At 56.2% G+C, this 18,654-nt stretch overlaps 4 protein-coding genes across 32 annotated transcripts; 2 read left to right on the top strand and 2 right to left on the bottom strand.

Moving 5' to 3' along the window:
* Positions 1-257: 257 nt before the first annotated feature.
* Positions 258-3,212, bottom strand: Cenpx (centromere protein X). 10 transcript variants are annotated; one of them, NM_001347612.1, is made up of 6 exons: positions 3,010-3,125; positions 1,757-2,029; positions 1,161-1,212; positions 1,020-1,073; positions 707-795; positions 258-623 (listed from the first exon to the last, which is right to left on the bottom strand). In NM_001347612.1, the coding sequence occupies exons 2-6, from the start codon at positions 1,889-1,891 to the stop codon at positions 609-611; spliced, it is 345 nt and encodes a 114-aa protein (NP_001334541.1). In that variant the 5' UTR covers positions 1,892-2,029; positions 3,010-3,125; the 3' UTR covers positions 258-608. The 10 variants fall into 10 exon arrangements, with proteins under 10 accessions (NP_001334541.1, NP_057874.2, NP_001334540.1 ...); XM_011248849.3 differs by having other exon boundaries at positions 259-623; positions 707-818; positions 3,010-3,096; NM_016665.2 differs by lacking the exon at positions 1,757-2,029 and having other exon boundaries at positions 3,010-3,084.
* Positions 3,205-10,445, top strand: Lrrc45 (leucine rich repeat containing 45). 19 transcript variants are annotated; one of them, XR_003949410.1, is made up of 18 exons: positions 3,211-3,370; positions 3,590-3,845; positions 4,235-4,296; positions 4,467-4,537; positions 4,738-4,916; positions 5,123-5,251; positions 6,373-6,485; positions 6,797-6,855; positions 6,958-7,219; positions 7,354-7,489; positions 7,561-7,638; positions 7,759-7,870; positions 7,967-8,037; positions 8,357-8,449; positions 8,783-8,875; positions 9,251-9,424; positions 9,503-9,650; positions 9,935-10,445. XR_003949410.1 is itself a non-coding variant. In XM_030245914.1 (18 exons), the coding sequence occupies exons 7-18, from the start codon at positions 6,381-6,383 to the stop codon at positions 10,129-10,131; spliced, it is 1,344 nt and encodes a 447-aa protein (XP_030101774.1). In that variant the 5' UTR covers positions 3,214-3,370; positions 3,485-4,014; positions 4,235-4,296; positions 4,467-4,537; positions 4,738-4,916; positions 5,123-5,251; positions 6,373-6,380; the 3' UTR covers positions 10,132-10,445. The 19 variants fall into 19 exon arrangements, 9 of the variants coding, with proteins under 9 accessions (XP_011247266.1, XP_006533204.1, XP_006533200.1 ...); XM_030245914.1 differs by having other exon boundaries at positions 3,214-3,370; positions 3,485-4,014; positions 7,142-7,219; XM_006533135.4 differs by having other exon boundaries at positions 3,217-3,370; positions 3,485-3,845; positions 7,142-7,219.
* A 339-nt stretch (positions 10,446-10,784) lies between these two features.
* On the top strand, positions 10,785-13,286 carry Rac3 (Rac family small GTPase 3). The gene is made up of 6 exons (NM_133223.4): positions 10,785-10,958; positions 11,548-11,619; positions 11,826-11,943; positions 12,123-12,185; positions 12,498-12,657; positions 12,796-13,286. The coding sequence occupies exons 1-6, from the start codon at positions 10,924-10,926 to the stop codon at positions 12,924-12,926; spliced, it is 579 nt and encodes a 192-aa protein (NP_573486.1). The 5' UTR covers positions 10,785-10,923; the 3' UTR covers positions 12,927-13,286.
* Positions 13,287-13,862: 576 nt separating this feature from the next.
* Positions 13,863-16,601, bottom strand: Dcxr (dicarbonyl L-xylulose reductase). Of its 2 annotated transcripts, NM_026428.3 has the most exons (8): positions 16,495-16,601; positions 16,316-16,413; positions 15,728-15,882; positions 15,586-15,628; positions 15,405-15,504; positions 15,259-15,323; positions 15,055-15,172; positions 13,863-14,924 (listed from the first exon to the last, which is right to left on the bottom strand). In NM_026428.3, the coding sequence occupies exons 1-8, from the start codon at positions 16,544-16,546 to the stop codon at positions 14,821-14,823; spliced, it is 735 nt and encodes a 244-aa protein (NP_080704.2). In that variant the 5' UTR covers positions 16,547-16,601; the 3' UTR covers positions 13,863-14,820. The 2 variants fall into 2 exon arrangements, with proteins under 2 accessions (NP_080704.2, NP_001334537.1); NM_001347608.1 differs by lacking the exon at positions 15,259-15,323 and having other exon boundaries at positions 15,055-15,213.
* Positions 16,602-18,654: the final 2,053 nt, after the last annotated feature.

The raw sequence follows: 18,654 nt of genomic DNA on the forward strand, positions 1-18,654 counted from the left end.
CCAGCAGGCCCTTACCGGTTCACCGAAACATTCTTGGACTCCATTGCCTACAAGTGGCAGTTGCTGTGGCCTGTGGCAGATCCTGCCACATGTGTGAAGGCTCCAGTTTTACTGCAGCATGTGCACACATGCTGTTTGTTATCCTGTCCTTTCTGAGAGCTCTGCATTCGTCCCACTGAGATGGATGGAAGGGAGCACGGGGCTCAGGCTTTGAAGCAACTAGACTTTGGGTGATTAATGGCAAAGAGAAAGCAGGCCTCAGAGAGATGGTGTTGATTTATTGATGTTGCTTTGTAAGAACAAATTTACAGCTCAGGGAGGCATCCTGGGGGTGGGGGTCAGGTGGTTAAAAGGCTACACAGCAGCTTTGATGTAGGGTGGCAAGAAGGAGGCACTGCCAGCAGCTGGTTTATTTATAATGCAAGGCTGCTGGGGGCGGGAGGAGGGCTGTGTCTGGAGGCAGGCTGGTTCACCTTTCCCTGCACCTGTCTTGCAAGGACTCTTGGAGGTAACAGCTGCTGGGATCTTCCCATCCTCCTGAAGCTGGAGAGCTCAGGAGTTGATGCTGGTGTGGATTCACTAGACCTTGCAGGCCACAGGAGGGAACTCTAGAAGTCCAGGAGCTATGGAGGAGAAACGGGCTCAAAGTGACCACACAGGCACCATTCTGGAGAGCTGCAGACTGCCCCACCTGCATCCCACATACCAGCTGAGGGAGCACTTTCTCCAGCTGATCCACTTCCACAACATCCAGGTCTTCTGCCTGGGCCTGCCAGACCCCACGGACAGCAGCCTCTGGTGGAATGTCATGAAGTGAGCTGGGGAAAGCGGGGCAGCTCTAACCCTGCCCTTGTTAGGTCCCCTGCACCCATTGTCAGCCCTCAGAGGGGGCCTAGGTGGCTCTTGAGTGTTTCAGGGACAGGACTTAGGCTTGATTGTAGCTGAGAAAAACCTTAGTTTACTGACAAACCAAACAAGAAATTGTCATCTTTCTGGTGTTGTGGGAACCCTTGGCTCACCTAGTACGAAGATCCTCAGGAACTCCGCCATGAGCTGCAGTGCATCCCCGCTGACTGGAGGGAAGGGGGAGGGTGGTGGTGTCATAGGACAGCCTCCCTCCCTGTGCCCCACATATTCCCCACCCCACTGGTGCCCCAAACCTTTGGTCTTGCAATCCCTGAAGTGCAAATGGAGTAGTCTGCTCACCAGTTCCTAGAAGGAGGGCAGAGTCAGTGCCATTCCTCACAAGGCTGTCTGTCATTGTCACCCCCCTCCGCCCCCTCCCAAGTATCAGTTCTGAATGGAGCATGGTTGTGACTTCCCAGCTGGAAACTGCTATCCTGGGGCCATTTCCTATGTTGAGAGGATGAAGCCAGCTATGCTTGGAGGGGAGGATGTAGTGGGGGTCCCCAGTGATGTCACCTCCAATTCTGGGAGCTGAGGGGCAGTGCTGCACCTTTACTGCAGGGAGCTAATGTGCCAGCAGATTGGGGAGGGGGCGGTGGCGGGCAGCCTTGAGGAATGCTGGCCCCTTTGGCAGTCCTGGCTTGGATCTACTGCCACACACACACAGGACACCCAGCATGTTAAGCCGGGCTGTGGCTGGAGGGCTGGGTGGACGTATAACCAAGAACCCTTGAGCTTTCTTTGGCAAGAAGTCGGAAGTTGGTTCTAGTTGTGAGTGGAGAGACAGCACTAGTTTGGGGAAGACCCTTGTAGACTAGGTCTGGAGAAACCTAGCTGTAATGATGAGTACCAGGTGGTGGCGGCAGATTGGCCAGGCATCTGGAATGGCTTGAGAACTGAAAGGTTGGTGGTAGTTTGTGAGGTGGAGATGAGAGGGAGAATCCAGAGGCCTAGGAATCCCGTGAGAGCACCAAAGGTGAGCCATGAGGAGCCCCCGAGCATCTGTGCAGTGTGTGAAGCCGAGACCACTCAAGTTTGCCTAGTCCAGAACAGAATGGGGAACGACCAGGGAAAGGCAAAAGGTAGGCAGCGACAGGCACCCACGACCCTCGAAGTGGATGGCCTACAAAGAAAGGTGAGTTTGGATTCACGAGCGTCAGCCACAGAGAAGCCTTGATACCCACTCGCTGCAGAGGGGCACGGGTGGAAATGGACACAGGCACAGGTGAACTTGTTAGTTGGGCCAGGAGGGTCCATGAACGACTACGTGAGAGCAGCGCCACCTGCTGGTCCCCCCCCCCCCGTCCCCGCTCGCTACCAGAGGGCCCCAGTCCCACGAACCCCAACAGCAGACTGACAGACAGCACCTGGGCAGAAGCCCATGTCAGAGCCAGGGCTGGACTACAGCTACGCAGGCTGTTTCATGGAAGTGTGGATGTGACTGCTGGAGGGTAGGATTAGGGTAAACCCGTGGCACCTCAAACTCCTGTTCCTGGCCAGAAGGCCACAGCCTGAAATGTAAGCCCCTCCCTTCCTGTCACTCTTTCCTGAGACAGCCCACTCCCCATAGTTCAGTGAACTATCACAACTCCGGTCACGGTCAAAGCCCCCAAAACTCTACTCAAGTACTGAACGGAGTGCGGAGGCCAGGCTGAACTCTGCACAGGGCGCGCGCTGGCCTGATGCCAAGAGCCGACCCCTCAGGTGGCACCACTCATCGTAGAATGGAGCGCCTCTGCTTAAGTTTCCCGCACGTGGGCGAGTCCTCCCAAACCTGTCACTGAGAGATGGCCTCGGCCCGAGCAGTGGAGGCTCGCATCAGTGTGCCTCGCGCACTCCCATCGGCCGAGTTGGAAAAAGGCCCTGTGGTCCCTCCCGAGAAGACCCCTTGTAGCCAGCCTGGATGTGCCACTGGTCGTCCAGCTTGTTAATCTACAGACCCGCTCAGTCCAGCCGCAGAGCGCGCGGGCTGCTCCCACCCTGCTGCCAGGCCCCCACCAAAGACACGGTAACACATCGATAAGGCTGACTTCGAGCATGCACGACTGTCTCGCGGGGATCCGCAACGCCCGAGTGTGCCTGCCACTATTCCAGAGGCCTCACCTTCCGGAAGCCACTGTTTCCCTCCATGGCCACAGTCTCGATGTGCACTCTCCGGAACCCTCCCACATCCCAACCAATGAACGTGGAACGCGACCCTGAGGTCCCGCCTCCAATCCCAGCAGCCAATCATCCAAGCGTTCCCCAAGCCGGGACTTGAGTTCCAGCTCAAGCCCGCCTTTCACTTTCATTGGTCTACCAATAGCCATGCCTTCCGCAATGCCTCCTGGGAGATGTAGTTCCTATCCTTCCCGGCGCACCACACTCTTCCTGGATACTGAGGCGCGAGGAACCGCGTCCTGCCACACCAGCGACCCGAGGCTACGTCGCGAGGGCGGGCTGGGGGCCACAGGGCCAGACTAGGGTATGTGCAACGCGTATACTTGCTCTTCTAGGCCAGTGTTCTGCTGCGCTCCAACTCTATCTCCAAACCCCTTCCTCGAGCCATTCCAACCTCCTTTCTATTCCACATTTCTAGGCCTCCCCTTATATAGGGCCAGCTCAGCTCATCTCCGCGTACACGCCCTAGGGAAAGGGGCTCCCAGCCTTCGGCCTAGCAAGCTAATGTGTATCCTGTCTCCAGGGGCATGCTTGCGAGGCTCCGTCAGCATTCGGGGACATGGAGGAGTTCCGGCGCTCCTACAACCGCCTCTGCGAGGAGAGTGGGGCTGAGCCCCAGGAGGCTGTTCTGCAGCAACTGCACCAGCTTCCGAAGGGCGGACTGGACCTGACTACTCAGAGCCTGACGGTGGAGACCTGCAGGGCCCTCGGCAAGCTGCTGCATAAGGAGACGCTGTTGAAGGAGCTTGTCCTCAGCGACTGCATGCTGAGTGAAGAAGGTGAAGCCAGTGGCCTCCGCACCTGAAACGTCAGAGTTGGGTTCAATCAAACACTTTTCCTCGGGGCTAGCCTCAGAGCGGGTGTCTGTGAGCAGGAAAGTCTTTGCGTGTCCAGGCCTCTCTGCTCTCTCCTCTCTTCCTGCACCTTTTCCAAAACCTGGGAACAGAGGTCAGTGTCACTGTAATAGAGAAGCCTTAATGTTCCCAGCTTTCACGGTTCCCCATGCCGGCTTGAGAAAGATAAGGTCTGGCAAGCTCAAAAACTGTTTCTGACGTGGCCTTACGGCAAGCCAGAACAGTGGTACCACTGTCTGAGTAGCAGCTCTGATGTCACTGAGTAGCAGCGCCAGCTCCAGTGACAGCCCTCTCTTCCAACTATCTTTACACAGGGTCCACACTGCTGTTCCAAGGGCTGTGTGCCAACACCAGTGTGCAGCATCTGGATCTAAAGGTGAGCGGGCTTGGGATGCTGCTAAAGTCAGGAAAACTAGGATCTGGCCACCACAACGTTGCCTAGAGCTATCTCCTAGCCTCTCCCACCACCTGGAGTCTCTGTGGTTCAAATGTGGTATCCAGAGCCAGGGTAACAAGAACTGACTGGCCAGGGTGTTCCTTTTGTAGGGCAACAACCTCCGAGCTACAGGAGCTGAGGCTCTGGGAAAGCTCCTTCGACAGAACAAGTCTATTCAGAGGTAGGTAGGCCTCGCCTGCACCTCACGTTTTCCTCCCTGTGTGGCCTAGGGTCCTGTAACCAGCTCACTTCCCACTACCTACCAAGGTTCTGCCCCCATGAGTAGTGAATAACCTGGTTAATCCTGGCCTTCCACATGCCCTGGGCTCCATGGGAGGAGTGTTCTGCTGAGCCAAAAACACGTGTCCACCCTTCCTGTAGCCTCACGCTGGAGTGGAACAACCTTGGCACGTGGGAAGATGCCTTTGCCACCTTCTGTGGGGGTCTGGCAGCCAATAGTGCCCTGCGGCAGCTGGACCTCCGAAACAACCAGATCAGTCACAAGGGAGCAGAGGAACTGGCCCTGGCCCTGAAGGGCAACACCACCCTCCAACAGCTGGGTGAGGTCTCCTGAATTCTGCTGTACGCCCGTGAGACCTAGGTCCATTGGGCTGTATTAAGTTGCACCCTGTCCCTCTGGTGATGGAGAGGTTAGCCTGGGCTCCTGGCTATACTGGCAGCCACCACGGGCAGTGAAGCACCAGAGAAAGTATCCTCTGCTGGGCCAGCCTTCCATACAACTGAATGACAGCAGGTTTCCTTCCAGACCTGCGCTGGAATAACATTGGCCTCCTGGGGGGCCGGGCTCTGGTGAACTGTCTCCCCAGCAACAGAACCCTGTGGAAGCTGGACCTGGCTGGGAACAACATCCCTGGTGACATCCTGAGAGCCGTGGGTATGGGCACCCAGGGCTGCTAGCTTCTTACAAGTCGGAGCAAGGCATGAAGCCCTTTAACAGGAGCCCATCAATCACAGAAGGGTATGGTTCAGGGCTTAAGGCATGGTGGCTCAGGATACAAGTTGCTAGCCTAGGTCAAGGGGAAGCAGCTGAAGGTAGGCAGCTTTCTTGGTGCTTACATATGTTCACTGATACCTTAGCACACATGCAGCCAGGAGTGCAGACTTCACAGGTAACAGCCTAAGGCTCTGACAGCCATCAGGTGGGCAGAAACTCAGCTAGGGAGGCTTCTTGGTACTTTCCCCAGCTCCTCCCCTGTGTGTGTGTGTGTGTGTGTGTGTGTGTGTGTACACATGCTGTGTAGAAAGTAAATGTGGTAGGGGTGCCAGGGCTGTGCTGATTTATGTCAGAATTCACTTTCACTTCTGCCTATGAATTTCAAGTCCTTATAAATGATATCTTGGCCTCAGGCTCAGAAATTTATCACATGGTGTCACCCTCTAAAGCCTGGGCTTTCAGGACTGGGGTCCTGGATACCAGCCTTTTTCGTACTTCCTGCTGGAGAGTCACTGCCTCCTTACTGGCTGTTCCTGAATCTTCTGTCATCTCCAATGTCTTGTTCCCAGCCCTGTGTCTTTGTGGACTCAGTCCTTATAATTGTTTTATATTCGAGCTTCTTTTGTGTGTGTGTGAAAGATAGCCTTGCTATGTAGCCCAGGTTGGCTTTGACCACATAATCCCCCTGCCTCAGGAGCCTATGGGACCCAGAGGTGTCCGTCTTTTCAGAAGATAGCACCAGCTCTTAAAGTCATATACCCCTTGCCCTTTTTGTGGGGGCAGATGATCCAGGAAATGTCCATCTTTTGTGGGTAGTACAGCAAATTCCCCATATGTGCAAAAGATACCAGGGCATCCCAAGACCCTGTACAGCCTGATCCTGCCTTGACGCACTGAAGTGCTTCACCTGAGGGGAACTGGACAGGGGTTTCTGATGTGCTGTGGGTGTGTTGCAGTTCTGGGCTCCCCAATGACCAACTTCCAGACACAGGCAGCACAGGACTGGGTTAGCCATTGACCCTAATATTGAGCCCAGCAGATAACATGACACTTTCTGACAGAGCAAGCCATGGACCACAACCAGGACCGACTCACTGCCTTTCGGGAGAACCAAGCACGCACCAAGATCCTTAGCAAGGAAGTTCAACACCTCCAGGAGGAGAAGTCCAAGCAGGTGAGTGCTCTCACTAGCCCTGGGCTGGCTGCCTTCTCCTTGTGGTATATCTATCCTCCAGGCCTCTGAGACAAGACTAGACAGGGCCGAGGTGGCCTCCTGGCCCACATCCTATATGCTGACGTCACCTCAGAGCTGAGAGCCAACAGGAGTCCTAACTTTCAGGCCTCGCTCTGTCTGTCCACCCTCCCTCTGAATGTAGTGAGGTCAAGACAACTGAGTCCCTTGCACCAGGACTGTGTCGATGCAGGTCCTGTCCCTGACCAGGGTAGGCTCTGCTTCTAATGGCGTTTGACTGACTTTGTCCCCAGTTTCTGGATTTGATGGAGACAATAGACAAGCAACGAGAAGAGATGGCCAGAGATAGCCGGTGAGTGAGCTCTGGAGCTGCAGGAAGCAGGACCACAGCTCAGCTTGGGTACCTGTGTCTTGGTGCCTGGCTTCACCTCCCCTGAGCCCTGTGTGTTAACAGGCCTGAGAACAAGGTCATTGCTTTCAAGCAAGTTGGCTGGCAGTTAGTGGCAGATGTGGAGTGCTTGGCTCTGGACCTGGTGAACCCGGGATGGTGTGGAGAACAACAATTGCCGCCGAGGCTGAGGAAAGCCACGTGGTTGCCCCGGGATTTAGATTTCCTAGAACCGCTTCTCTGTCCACAGGGCATCAGCAGTACGGGTTGGGCAGCTTCAGGAAGCCCTCAACGAGAGGCAGTCCATCATCAATGCTCTCAAAGCCAAGTAAGGCAGAGGAGGGAGGGACAGTGCTTCCTGGGATTTGACTAGAGGCTTGATAGGAGTGAGAGCAGAAGACCTTTGCCAAGCAGGTGGCGTTCTTGATGGAGCTGGACTGAGAGTGAGCTTCCTCTTTGTAGACTGCAGATGACAGAGGCTGCTCTGGCTCTGTCAGAACAGAAGGTCCGGGACCTGGGGGAACTGCTGGTCGCCGGAGACCAGGAACGGCAGAGCCTGTCCCAAAGACATGAGAAGGAACGCAAGCTGGAGCGGCAGGTGCATTGTGTTGCATTGGTTGGTGGACGGAAGTGTATGACAGCGGCCTAACCCTTGCCCTTCTCTCCCAGGAAGCTGCAGATCGGGAGTCCAAGTTACTCAGGGACCTGTCTGCTGCCAGCGAAAAGAACCTGCTGCTTAGAAGCCAGGTATGAGGGGCACGGGTGTGAGAGGTATGGCCAAAATGGGGATAGAGCCAGCTACCCAGAGAGCCCAGGGTGGTGTAGCAGGGCTGGGTGAAGCTTCCTCTAGTGTTGCCTGCTGCTCAGGTGGATGAGTTGGAGCGGAAGGCGAGGTCACAGCAGGAGCAGCTGTTTCTGACCAAGCAGGAGCTGACTAACACGTCGGCCGAGTTGAAGATCCGTGCTATTCAGGCTGAGGGTAAGCATGGACGGGCTTGGCACTAAGGGGTCAAGGAGCTCCAGGGACAAGACGCCTTCAGAGCAGATTCACAGCCCTTCCCCACTGGGCCTCCAGAGCGCTTGGATGTGGAGAAGAGGAGAGCCAAACAGAACATGGAAGACTTGGAAAAGCTACACTCCAAGGAGGTGCTGTCTTATAGATGCCCTTGGCGCTCCTGCCTCCACTTGGGGCCTGCAGACTGGCCCTGTGTGGCGCAGTACTCCCAGTGCATGCCCCTGGCCGGCAGACCTCGAGGTGGTGAGGCCGCAGTTGTAGGTACCCATAGTTCAGGCAGCGGTGGACTTGCTGTTTGTGCTCCCCAGTCAGAGCCTCTGTCCTTGGTGCCCACTAGGACCCTCAGGGCAGGCCTTTGCCAAGTGATACCCTACATCCTGAGTAGGGATTCCATGGGGTGAGTGCCAGGGGAACTGGTGTCGGCTAGCCCTGACTCCCTCACTCGGACAGGTGGATCATATGACTCGTCACCTGGAGGAGAGTGAGAGGGCCATGCAGGAGAGGGTTCAGAGACTAGAGGCCCTGCGGCTGTCTCTGGAGGAGGTGAGGCCACTCAGACCCTGGGTGCAGTGCAGCATGGTATTCATGGCCTTAGTACCCTAGGACATCCCATAGTCTCAGCCTTGCTAGGTCTCAATGTGAGGATCCACCCATGAGTGTCCCTAAAAGGTCAGGGACTAAAAGTGACATTCGGGCCTGAGCAAGGAATGTCTGTGTGGTTCTGAGGAGACTTGTGGAGAAGTTTCCCCAGCCTGGCTGCTCGGTAGCCTGGAAGGAGCCCTGGGTCAGTGTGTGTGTGTGTGTGTGTGTGTGTGTGTGTGTGTGTGTGTGTAGGGGGTCTGGAGGATGGGCTAGTGACAGCCATCTGCCATGCAGGAGCTGAGCCGCATGAAGGCTGCAGTGCTCAGCGAGCGTGGCCAAGCTGAGGAGGAGCTCATCAAAGCCAGGAACCAGGCCCGCTTGGAGGAGGTGAGCATGGGCCACAGGTAGGCAGGGCCGACCATAGTACGAGGGCCAGACTGGGGCTGTGGGCCTCAGGCCTGGAATTCGGAGAGATTCCAGGAGCCATTGGGGCTGTGGTGCTTCCAATACTTCACAGTCAAGAGGAAGGCTAGAAATGAGTTAGTAGAGCTGACATAGAGTCGACTCAAGGGCCAGGAGTTCAGTGGGAGACGCTTCTGGATGCAGGATGAGTTTATTACTAGTAATTGTATGGCACCATGCAGCCCTGTCCTCGATCCCTGCAGAGAGGTGGCCAGTCCACTGGCAGACCATATCTGTCCCTCCAGTCTTGAGCTCAGACTGGGAGTCCTTCATGTGTAGCAACAATTCCCACACCCACAGCAACACCGCCTTGCTCATCTGGAGGAAAAGATCCGGCTGTTGGCACAGGCAAGGGACGAGGCTCAGGGCACCTGCGTGCAGCAGAAGCAGATGGTAGCCGAGTCCCAGGCACGGGTCAGCCAGCTGAACCTGCAGATGGAGGGGCAGCAGCGGCGTCTGGAGGAGCTGCAACAGGTAGCCTGGCATCAAGGGGCACAGACACCAGGAGTTTGCATCCAGGCCATGATCTCACCCTCCCCAACCCCATCCCAGGAGCTGATCAACAAAGACCAAGAAAAAGTGGCCGAAGTGGCCAGGGTCAGAGTAGAGCTGCAGGAACAGATGGGCCGTATGCAGGCTGACCTGGTGGCCCAGGAGGCGCTGAGAGAGAAGGTGGCAGCCCTGGAGCGTCAAATGAAAGGTTAGCACATGTCACCTGGGCAGCTGAGTTTGGCGGGGGTAAAAGTGGGGGAATTTCCTTTCTAAAGACCCAGCCCCCCCCCCCCCCCTTTTTGAGACAGGGTTTCTCTGTGTAGCCCTGGCTGCCCTATAACTCACTCTGTAGACCAGGCTGGCCTTCGAACTCAGATCTGCCTGCCTCTGCCTTCCAAGAGCTATTATTATTAAAGGTGTGCCGCACCACCTCATGGCTGCAGGAAGGCAAGACACCTACTACCCCCTCCTTATTGAGTCTCTCTCTTGCAGTGATCGGGAGTGAACACCGGGAGGCGCTGTTGGACAGAGAGAGTGAGAACGCATCTCTCCGAGAGAAGCTGCGGCTCAAAGAGGCAGAAATCTCCCGTATCCGGGACGAAGAGGCCCAGAGGGCAAGCTTCCTGCAAAACGCTGTCTTGGCTTACGTGCAGGGGTCCCCTCTGAGAGCCTTGAGTCCCCCTAAATGAAGGGAAGCGGGAGAACCGAAGCGCCCAGCGAGGGTAGAAATGCTGCATCCCATTCTCAAGGGCAGGCCCGGGGTCCAAAAAGCATCAGCTGCAGTTGCAGGGCAGGGTTCTGTCAACATCGGTGCTCAGCGGCACACCTGCCGGTCCAAGGGACTTCATCCACAGTTCACCGTTAGCATAGGCGCGATGAAGCATACAGGATCGCGCTCAGACAACCCGGTCCCAGAACCACAAACAGGACAGGACAGCGGTGGGAGGAAGCAGACTCCCCAATGGCAGGGTGGAAATACAGAACTTTTGTACTTGGTGATAAATTCTCGTCCAGTTCCTTTCTGCACCAGTTGCCCCAACCGCGAAAATGACTACTGGGTCACTCTGATTGCTCTCAGGCAACTAGGAAGGCCACCTCTGTAGTGGGTCGTAGACACGAGGGTTTCTCGGCTGCAGGGTGGGCTGGTGTCCCTGTTAAGCATCAGTCTCGGCCGCCCCGGCGCATCCATTTCTGTGGCGTCGCCAACCTGAGCTACACCGTGGCACGTCCTTGTTCCTGGGTGCGGACCCTCAGCCTGAGCCTTCGGGGTCCAAGGACTGGCTGGGGCTCCGCCCCCGCCGCAGCTCGCCCCTTGCCCCGCCCCGCCTGCGCGCACTCGGCTGTCTTCGCACCCGACACTCGGCGGTGCTCGGCTGTCTCCGGCCGCTCGCTCGGCGTTCGGGTCCGCGGCCGCTGCGGCGCCGGGCATTTCTCCGCAGCTCGGCTCGCGGCCGCGCCCGCCGCCGCCCGGCCCCGCGCCCATGCAGGCCATCAAGTGCGTGGTGGTTGGCGATGGGTGAGTGCGCTGTCCCGAGCCGCAGGGGCGGAGGGGCTGGTAGGCGGCTACGGGGTGCGGCTCGGCGGGGCGGGGCAGACAGACGCGCGGGGTCCAGGCGAGGCAGCTCTGCCGCGCCCCCACCACAGCTCGGCCGCGTGCGTCCAGGGACTGATGGGGTGGGGTCAAGCTGAAGCTATCCACTTCTTCCAGCCCGGGCACACCTGATGCTGCCCGGCCTCTGCCCGGTGCTCTCAGTGGGTGGGGCGGGGGCCTCACCTGTGCTGATTCCTGGGTGGCTCCACCCTCGCGCCAGCCACCCAAGGTGCTGGAGCTCTGACGCCCCTGTGCGTTGCGGCGTGCCCTATCCAGGGTTGTGAGCCCTTGCAGCCGCGCCCACTACTGTGCTCCCTCGTAGGCTAGCCTGCTCTGGTCGTTTTCTATTAGTCCCAGGTGGCCGCAGATTTACCGAGCTACGACCTATCCACCCCACCCCAGTCACCCAAAGTAACCTCTAGCTCTGTAGGAGCGTGCTGTCCTTGCCGGGGGTGGGGGAAGAAGGGGCGGAGGCTCGGTCCTTGATCCACGTGGGCTGAACCTCTTTCTACAGTGCCGTGGGGAAGACGTGCCTGCTGATCAGCTACACGACCAACGCCTTCCCAGGAGAATATATCCCCACAGTGTGAGTGCATGGGGATCGGGAGGTAGCCGGGGCTGGCCACTAGAGGCCAGGCACACGTGCATGGGACCTCCCAAGGTTCCAGGGCTGGTTCAAGTGACCCTGGTTCTGGGTTTCCGTGGTGAGGTGGGGTGCTGGCCAGAGTTTGGGTTCTGTCTGGGCACCAGTAGCCTGGCATCCCTGCCCAGCCTAGCCTTTCTACTTCGCAGTTTCGACAACTACTCAGCCAACGTGATGGTGGATGGGAAGCCAGTTAACCTGGGGCTGTGGGACACTGCTGGCCAGGAAGACTACGATAGGCTTCGGCCACTCTCCTATCCTCAAACAGTAGGCGGCAAGAGGGCCGACTCTGGGAGTGGGGTGGTTCCCAAAATGGAGTGGGGAGCTAGCCTTGGAACTAGCCTCGAACTCTGGGTGTAGGGTGGTTCCTGAATGGAATGGGGAGCTAGCCTTGTCTACCTGCAAGGACATCCTTTGGTCACTTCTGTCTGTCCCTCCCTCTGAAGGATGTCTTTCTGATCTGCTTCTCCCTGGTGAGCCCAGCCTCCTTTGAGAATGTCCGTGCCAAGGTAGGTGGGTCTAGGCAGAAGGCACACCCCTCTGCCAGGGATCTTTTCTGCTGAGGGAGGCACTGAAAACATCAGGGTATCGGGGAGGACAGCTCACCTCTGGCCATGGGCCCTGACAGGAGCTGTGGGCAGTCTCAAGCCTCCCTGGGTGGGTATCTTTGTTTACTGCCAAACCCTACAGACTCCTAGTCACTCTGTAAAGCGGGAAGAGCCAAGTGTGTCAGAGAAAAATGTTCAGGAGCTGAGGCCTTCTTTGGGCAGATTGGAGGCCCCGCCCCCAGGCCTGTAGGGTCAGAACCTCCGTTCCCACAGTGGTACCCAGAGGTGCGGCACCACTGCCCACACACACCCATCCTTCTGGTGGGCACCAAGCTGGACCTCCGTGATGACAAGGATACGATTGAACGGCTGCGGGACAAGAAGCTGGCACCCATAACCTACCCCCAAGGCCTGGCCATGGCCCGAGAGATTGGTGAGAAAGCATGGACCTAAGGTTGGGACTATTCCTTTCTTATGCCCCTCCCCACCCCACCCTCCCCACCCCTGCCATCCACAGCTACCCCTCTGCTGTGCCCTTCCTCACAGTCTACCCTCCCCACAATGCTACTAGGTTCCGTCAAGTACCTGGAGTGCTCAGCTCTGACCCAGAGAGGTCTGAAGACAGTGTTCGACGAGGCCATCCGGGCTGTGCTCTGCCCACCTCCAGTGAAAAAGCCAGGCAAGAAGTGCACTGTATTCTAGAGCCTTGCCTGGCCAGCCTGGCTGCAGAGCGCTGGCTCAAGTAGGCGCTCGTGTTGAGCTGTGTGATGTCCCTGAGTCTGCTGTGGGGAGTGGTGTGGGTGGGCAGGGGAAGCATGAGGACAAGGCTGGGGTGATGGGGTCCTGTCCCCTATGCCTCCTTTTTCTGGGATATAGCTCCAGCCTTCCCTGGTCCCTATGGGAGGCCAGGAGGGAGCCGGGTCTCCCTCAGGGTTGCAGGGGTGGGTCCAGGGCAGCCCCAGGATGGGCTTCCCTGGAGGGAAGGGTGGGGGTGGTTTTGTTCATCATGTCCCAGGAAAGGGCGGCCCCTTCTTATTTTATACAATAAACATTCACCACCTCCTTTGTCTCGCTGTCTGCCCTACTTTCTGCCCTGGTGCTTGCCCCAGCCATTTCCCTAAAGGGGTGGGGGGCAAAAGAGTCTGAAATCCCTAAACAGTGCCCCGGACTATACATTTCCAAAGGAACTCTTGAGCTTAACACACCCTAGGTGAGGGAAAAGGCATACTTCGCTGCATACAGGATGGTCTCCGTGTGCAAACCTGGGGCCTGGTGGGAACGGAGTCGGGGCTGGGGGTGGGGGGGCTTCAGCGGCTCTCATTGAGCTGGCCAGACCAGTCTGTAAAGAGGTTGACCCAACTCTGGCTAGTATGAGGTGGGGTGGGCAGGGGTGGGGGAAGCCCAGGAGGGCCCAAAGTTTTGGTCTGGCAACTTGAACTTCATCTCAGAGGCTATAGGCCATCCCAGGAGTGCACATGAGACCAGAGGACGCCCTGCAGGGACATTCTTCTCCTGGAGATGCACCCAAGTGGTTCATGCTGACTGAGAGGGCTGGTTGTTAGGTTTTTGGTTTTTTTTGTTTGTTTGTATGTTTGTTTGTTTTCAGGAAGTTTGCCAGCCAGTGAAACAGCTCTTATTAATAATTAAATCATATCAGTTTGTAATTAGTTGTGCTGAGAACAAAATTAACAAATTCTTCACTTCCTTGATTAATATATGTCGCTAGCCTCTATATCTCATGACAGTGTGTGTATGGGGTGCTACTATGGACCCCCTCAGCTCCATGTCCCCCTCAACTCCTCATCAAATGATGTCAGATAAACAGTTTAAAAGTCAGCTCTGGCCGGGCGTGGTGGCGCACACCTTTAGTCCCAGCACTCGGGAGGCAGAGCCAGGTGGATTTCTGAGTTTGAGGCCAGCCTGGTCTACAAAGTGAGTTCCAGGACAGCCAGGACTACACAGAGAAACCCTGTCTCGAAACAAAACAAAACAAAACAAAAAGTCAGTTCTGGTGGGAGTTCTGCACCGTGCGGTGCAGCAAACCAACCAGGGCTGGACCTTCAGTGGCCCAGGCTGTTGGAAGTGAGATATTGCAAACAATACACCAGGATTCTCACCATGTTGTAAATAGCAGAGAAAGAAGTTGTGGGAATGTTCACGTGTTCGAAACAGCTCTGCCTCCAGCCCCACAGAGTTATTCAGTTCATTGGCAAATGAGTAATGTCTACCACCTATCTTCTCCTGGTGTGTGGGGTTGTCGCTGATGTGTAAGCAGAGTCACCGGGAAGCCATGTCAAAAACACATGGAGCTGGTTTTGTTCTTACCAAAAATCCACAATTTCTGGACAAGCTATCTTTAGACAGGTTGATCAACCTCGTGAGGATCCAGCCTTCTGGAAGATCCGACTACCTTCCACCCCAAGCTGTCAAGGCTGAAAGTGTGAGAACCAGGCAACACCTGCTTTGGGTCACAGATAGCACAGATCTGTGCCTCCTGGAGAATCAGCACACAGGCTGAGCAGAGAGCTTTATTGCAGGGGCGGAGGGCACAGTGTCCTGAGCAGAGAGCTGAGCAGAGTGTCGGTGGGCAGGGGGCTCAGGTAGCCAGGAAGCCCCCATCCACTGGCAAAGTGGAGCCAGTGGTCATGCCACTCCGGTTGCTCAGCAGGAAGAGAATGGTGTCCACGACGTTCTCCACCTCTGCAGACAGGCAGAGGTCAAACGCATAGAGGGAGGCTTGCCTCATCCTTCCAACCACAGCCAAGCCCCAGGCCCAGGCACGCACCAGGGCAGGTGGTGTAGTTCTAGTCTGGACTCCTGCCTAACTTACCAGCGAACTTGCCCAGTGGGATACGATCCAGCATGGCCTTAGCTTTGTGGGGGTCACTCCAGTTGGTCCGGCCCATGGGTGTCATCACTACTGTGGGGTTTACTGCATTCACACGGATCTGAAGAGATGCCAGCAAGGTAAACAACATGGGAGGGCACCCTGAGCAGAAGGAGAGATTTGGAGGAGTTACCCAGCCTTGTGTACCTTGTGGGGCCCAAGCTCTAGGGCCATCATCTTGGTCAACATGTCCAGAGCACCCTTGGTGGAACCTGTGAGGAGGGTTGTCGTGGAGCCCAAGCTGGCCAAGAATGGGAGTGGGGTGGGGATGGGGCTCAGCTGGAATTACTCACAGTAGACAGTATGGTTGGTCAGTGCACGTTGGGAGGCCTGGCTGGAGACATTCACAATGGCTCCTGGAACTCCCCGAGCTATCATGCCCTTGGCCACAATCTGAAATTTTGAGGGACATGAAGCAGAACTAACTCTCTTCTTCTGAGTTCCTGCGCCAGCCAGCCGGGTAGGGCAGCTCACCTGAGACACCTGGATGACAGCCCGAAGATTCACATTGAAGGATCTAGGAGTGAATGAATGGACAGCCTGGTCAGGGGCAGGGCTGAGGCTGCAGTGGGGATGGGGGGGTGCGATTTGGTTCCTCCAACCCCTGCTGGCTTACGTGTCACAGGCCTCCTTGGTGACCTCCAGGAAGGGCTGCAACAGAGCCACAGCAGCATTGTTCACCAGAAGGTCCACGGGTCCCACATTGCTTAGGGCCTGCTCTGTGGCCTCCCAGTCGGCCAGGTCCACACACACAGGCTCCACACCAGGACACTGCGTTATTGGAGAGAAAGCAAGGCTATGCTCAATTGTGTCCTGCAATTGTGTCCTAAGGTGGCGTTGTTTGCCTCTTCCAGCAGAAGAAAGGCAGTCTGGGAAAACTGGACCTGGAAAGGAACTTTCAACTGAAGGGTCAAGAGTTCCCGCTGCAGCAGCAAATTGCGAGAGACACAGCACCCGCCCCCTCCCGCGCTCCCCCCCCCCCCCCCAAGCAGTTCACTTCTTCTCTGCTCAGCATTCTTGGACCCAGGTCTGCTCTCTCAGCCGTTTCTTCCAAACTCAGGGAGCCAGGGTATCCTCATGGACCCTCGACTAACTGCACAGGGCCTCTGGCCTAGGAAGGGTACACCAGGCACCGGGCCTGCCATGAAGAGCACACTGCGTCTCCCTCAGCGACCGCCTCCTCACCTCTGGACACAGTGCCTACCTCGCGGACCAGGTCGTCCAGGTCCTCTCGCGTCCGACTCACCGCCACAACCTGTGCACCAGCCGCCTTCAACGCCAGCACAGTGCTGCGCCCGATGCCTGAGGCAAGCGAGGATTAGTGCCGGTACCCCCTTTTCAAACCAGCCCGACCCCGACAGTGCCACTCGCCCGCCGCCTCACCTTTGCCCGCGCCGGTGACCAGCGCCCGCCGACCTGCAAGCCCCAGGTCCATGGTGCTTGAGCCTGGTCCTGCCTGGGCAAGATGGACCTGGAGTTCCGGAATCGAGGGTGGTGGCGAGGAGAGCCAATCACATGGGCTGTGTCTTGAAAAGGGCGAGGATATTAAAATAAAAGTGCCTTCTGTGGTGCTGATTGGCTGAATGGGAGTGGGCGTGACCGAGGCAAGGCTGTCCTAACCAAGGGGCAGCTTCTCAAACTGCACCAGACTGACCCAACTATAGAGGGCAGAATCTGCTTAGCGAGTTCTGGTCAGCATGGTTTCTACTACCAAGATTTCCATTAAAAACATATAGTAGTTATTCCAGGGGTTTCATGGATACTCGTGAACCTGAGAGACATGTCTAAAACCGTTTCTGTGTGCTCTATCCCCAGGCCCGGGAGTGGATCAAGATAGCCAATAAGTAATACTGGGGGGGGGGGGGCCGGCACGGGGGGGGGGCAGGATGGACATTCAAAGCCGAATGGTAGTGACACACATAGTGACACACACTTTAATCCCAGCACTCGGGAGGCGGAGGCAGGCAGATCTCTCTAATTCAAGGCCAGCCTGGTCTACAGAGAAAGTTCCAGGTCAGCGGGGCTACATACACAGAGAAACCCTGTCTCGAAAAGAAAAAAAAAAAATCGGACATGGGGTAAGTCTGAAGAAGACACCGTTACCAATAAAGCCCCAAATTGATATCAAGGAAACCTGAAGCCCAAGGTCACTTTACCCAGCTTGCATCGGGTCAGTGGCCCCTTATAGGCAGTATGAGGGACAATAAGAGGTTGGATTGGATTTGGAGATCTATGTGAGAACTGGCCAGACAAACAATGCTTTCCAAGGCTTAAGAGTCAGTTACAGATTAATGTCCACGTGTGCACTGGGTCTCCCTATAAAAATATTTTGTTTTTAGAGTCGTGGTGAGGAAGACCAAAGCAATAGCTCTGAGGATCTACTCTGGCCAGCGGTAGGGATCTGGTGATTGCAGGGCCCCGAGTGATGTAGGGCTTTGGGCTTGGAGAGGTGCGTCCATGGGCTGACTGTTTTGAAAACCAACTGCAGGACGCTCAGTGGTTAAAAACACTGCATGCTCTTCCAAAGGACTTGGGTTTGATCCCCAGCACCCAAATGGCAGCTCACAACCATCTGCTCTAGGGCAATCCATGCCCTCTCTTGGCCTGTGTAGGCTACACATGGTGCACAGATATACAGGCAGACAAAACCCAAACATATAAAATAATAGTAATTTTATAAAATCCATGGAAAGAAAAGCACTGGAGACTAGGCAGCCCAGTGTGCCTTCCGCAGTTTTGATCCACTCACCACCACTGTCAGGCCATTCTGTGAACACTGCCATCCCCTCCTAACCCTGAACTATGCCAGAAACCAGGAGACAGAGGCAGCCCGCCCAACACCTAGACACAGCTGCTTAGAGCTCACTAGTGGCTAAGTGATTCAGGACATGTACAAGTCTCAGTCGCTGTTCTGTGTTCCTGGGTGCACACACACAGCTGCTCAGGCCTCGCTCTCTGGAGAGAAGTGCCCTATGTCCTGTGCCTTATGCCCTGTGCTCTCCTTAGAAGGTCTTGACTGAGCGCATACTCCTCCACTCTGCCACTTGCCCTGAGAGGGACCTCAGTCAATTCAAATGGTTGACCACCTCAAGTCCAACAAACTACCAGATCCCATGGGCCAATATAACCAAGCACATGAGACTCTGCCAGGCCTCCAAGGCTGTGTGAGGAGTCTGGGTTGCAGGGTTGTTGTGCTGCTTCAGGTCAGGGTTAGTTAGACCAGTTAGCTAGCTGTGAAAACCTCAACCCATTTGGGCGGCCTTCTTAGCACTATCTTTGTGTGAACCAGGCAAGGGAAGTGGGCTCCCCGGAGTGGGAGGCGCGATTCCGATCCCCACCCAACGGCTCCTCTCCTTCTGCACAAAGAGAACACAGGTTTAGGAGTGTCCTAGTCCAGAATGCCTCCCGTCTCCTTCCCCTGATTGCCAGGCCAGGGTCAGAGCACCAGGAGGCACCGAATCCAGTAATGGAACGGTGCGGGTACTAGGGAAAAGGGCACAACTATACAGACCCCTTCTTTTCAGAAAAACACTGCCCTTTGAT

This window comes from Mus musculus, chromosome 11, assembly GCF_000001635.26.
Source record: "Mus musculus strain C57BL/6J chromosome 11, GRCm38.p6 C57BL/6J".
NCBI lineage: Eukaryota > Metazoa > Chordata > Mammalia > Rodentia > Muridae > Mus > Mus musculus.

What these genes read in the sequence shown, in the direction of transcription:
- Cenpx (XM_011248849.3), bottom strand. Translation starts at nt 1,891, where the DNA reads ATGGCTCACCTTTGGTGCTCTCACGGGATTCCTAGGCCTCTGGATTCT. An exon ending in CAGGGATTGCAAGACCAAAG is followed by an intron (nt 1,074 to 1,160) that starts GTTTGGGGCACC and finishes CCTTCCCTCCAG; the next exon opens with TCAGCGGGGATGCACTGCAG. An exon ending in CCTGAGGATCTTCGTACTAG is followed by an intron (nt 819 to 1,019) that starts GTGAGCCAAGGG and finishes CGCTTTCCCCAG; the next exon opens with CTCACTTCATGACATTCCAC.
- Lrrc45 (XM_006533135.4), top strand. Translation starts at nt 3,626, where the DNA reads ATGGAGGAGTTCCGGCGCTCCTACAACCGCCTCTGCGAGGAGAGTGGG. An exon ending in CTGCATGCTGAGTGAAGAAG is followed by an intron (nt 3,846 to 4,234) that starts GTGAAGCCAGTG and finishes ATCTTTACACAG; the next exon opens with GGTCCACACTGCTGTTCCAA. An exon ending in TGCAGCATCTGGATCTAAAG is followed by an intron (nt 4,297 to 4,466) that starts GTGAGCGGGCTT and finishes TTCCTTTTGTAG; the next exon opens with GGCAACAACCTCCGAGCTAC.
- Rac3 (NM_133223.4), top strand. Translation starts at nt 10,924, where the DNA reads ATGCAGGCCATCAAGTGCGTGGTGGTTGGCGATGG. An exon ending in TGCGTGGTGGTTGGCGATGG is followed by an intron (nt 10,959 to 11,547) that starts GTGAGTGCGCTG and finishes CTCTTTCTACAG; the next exon opens with TGCCGTGGGGAAGACGTGCC. An exon ending in GGCCATGGCCCGAGAGATTG is followed by an intron (nt 12,658 to 12,795) that starts GTGAGAAAGCAT and finishes CAATGCTACTAG; the next exon opens with GTTCCGTCAAGTACCTGGAG.
- Dcxr (NM_026428.3), bottom strand. Translation starts at nt 16,546, where the DNA reads ATGGACCTGGGGCTTGCAGGTCGGCGGGCGCTGGTCACCGGCGCGGGC. An exon ending in GGTCACCGGCGCGGGCAAAG is followed by an intron (nt 16,414 to 16,494) that starts GTGAGGCGGCGG and finishes CGCTTGCCTCAG; the next exon opens with GCATCGGGCGCAGCACTGTG. An exon ending in TGGACGACCTGGTCCGCGAG is followed by an intron (nt 15,883 to 16,315) that starts GTAGGCACTGTG and finishes CCAATAACGCAG; the next exon opens with TGTCCTGGTGTGGAGCCTGT.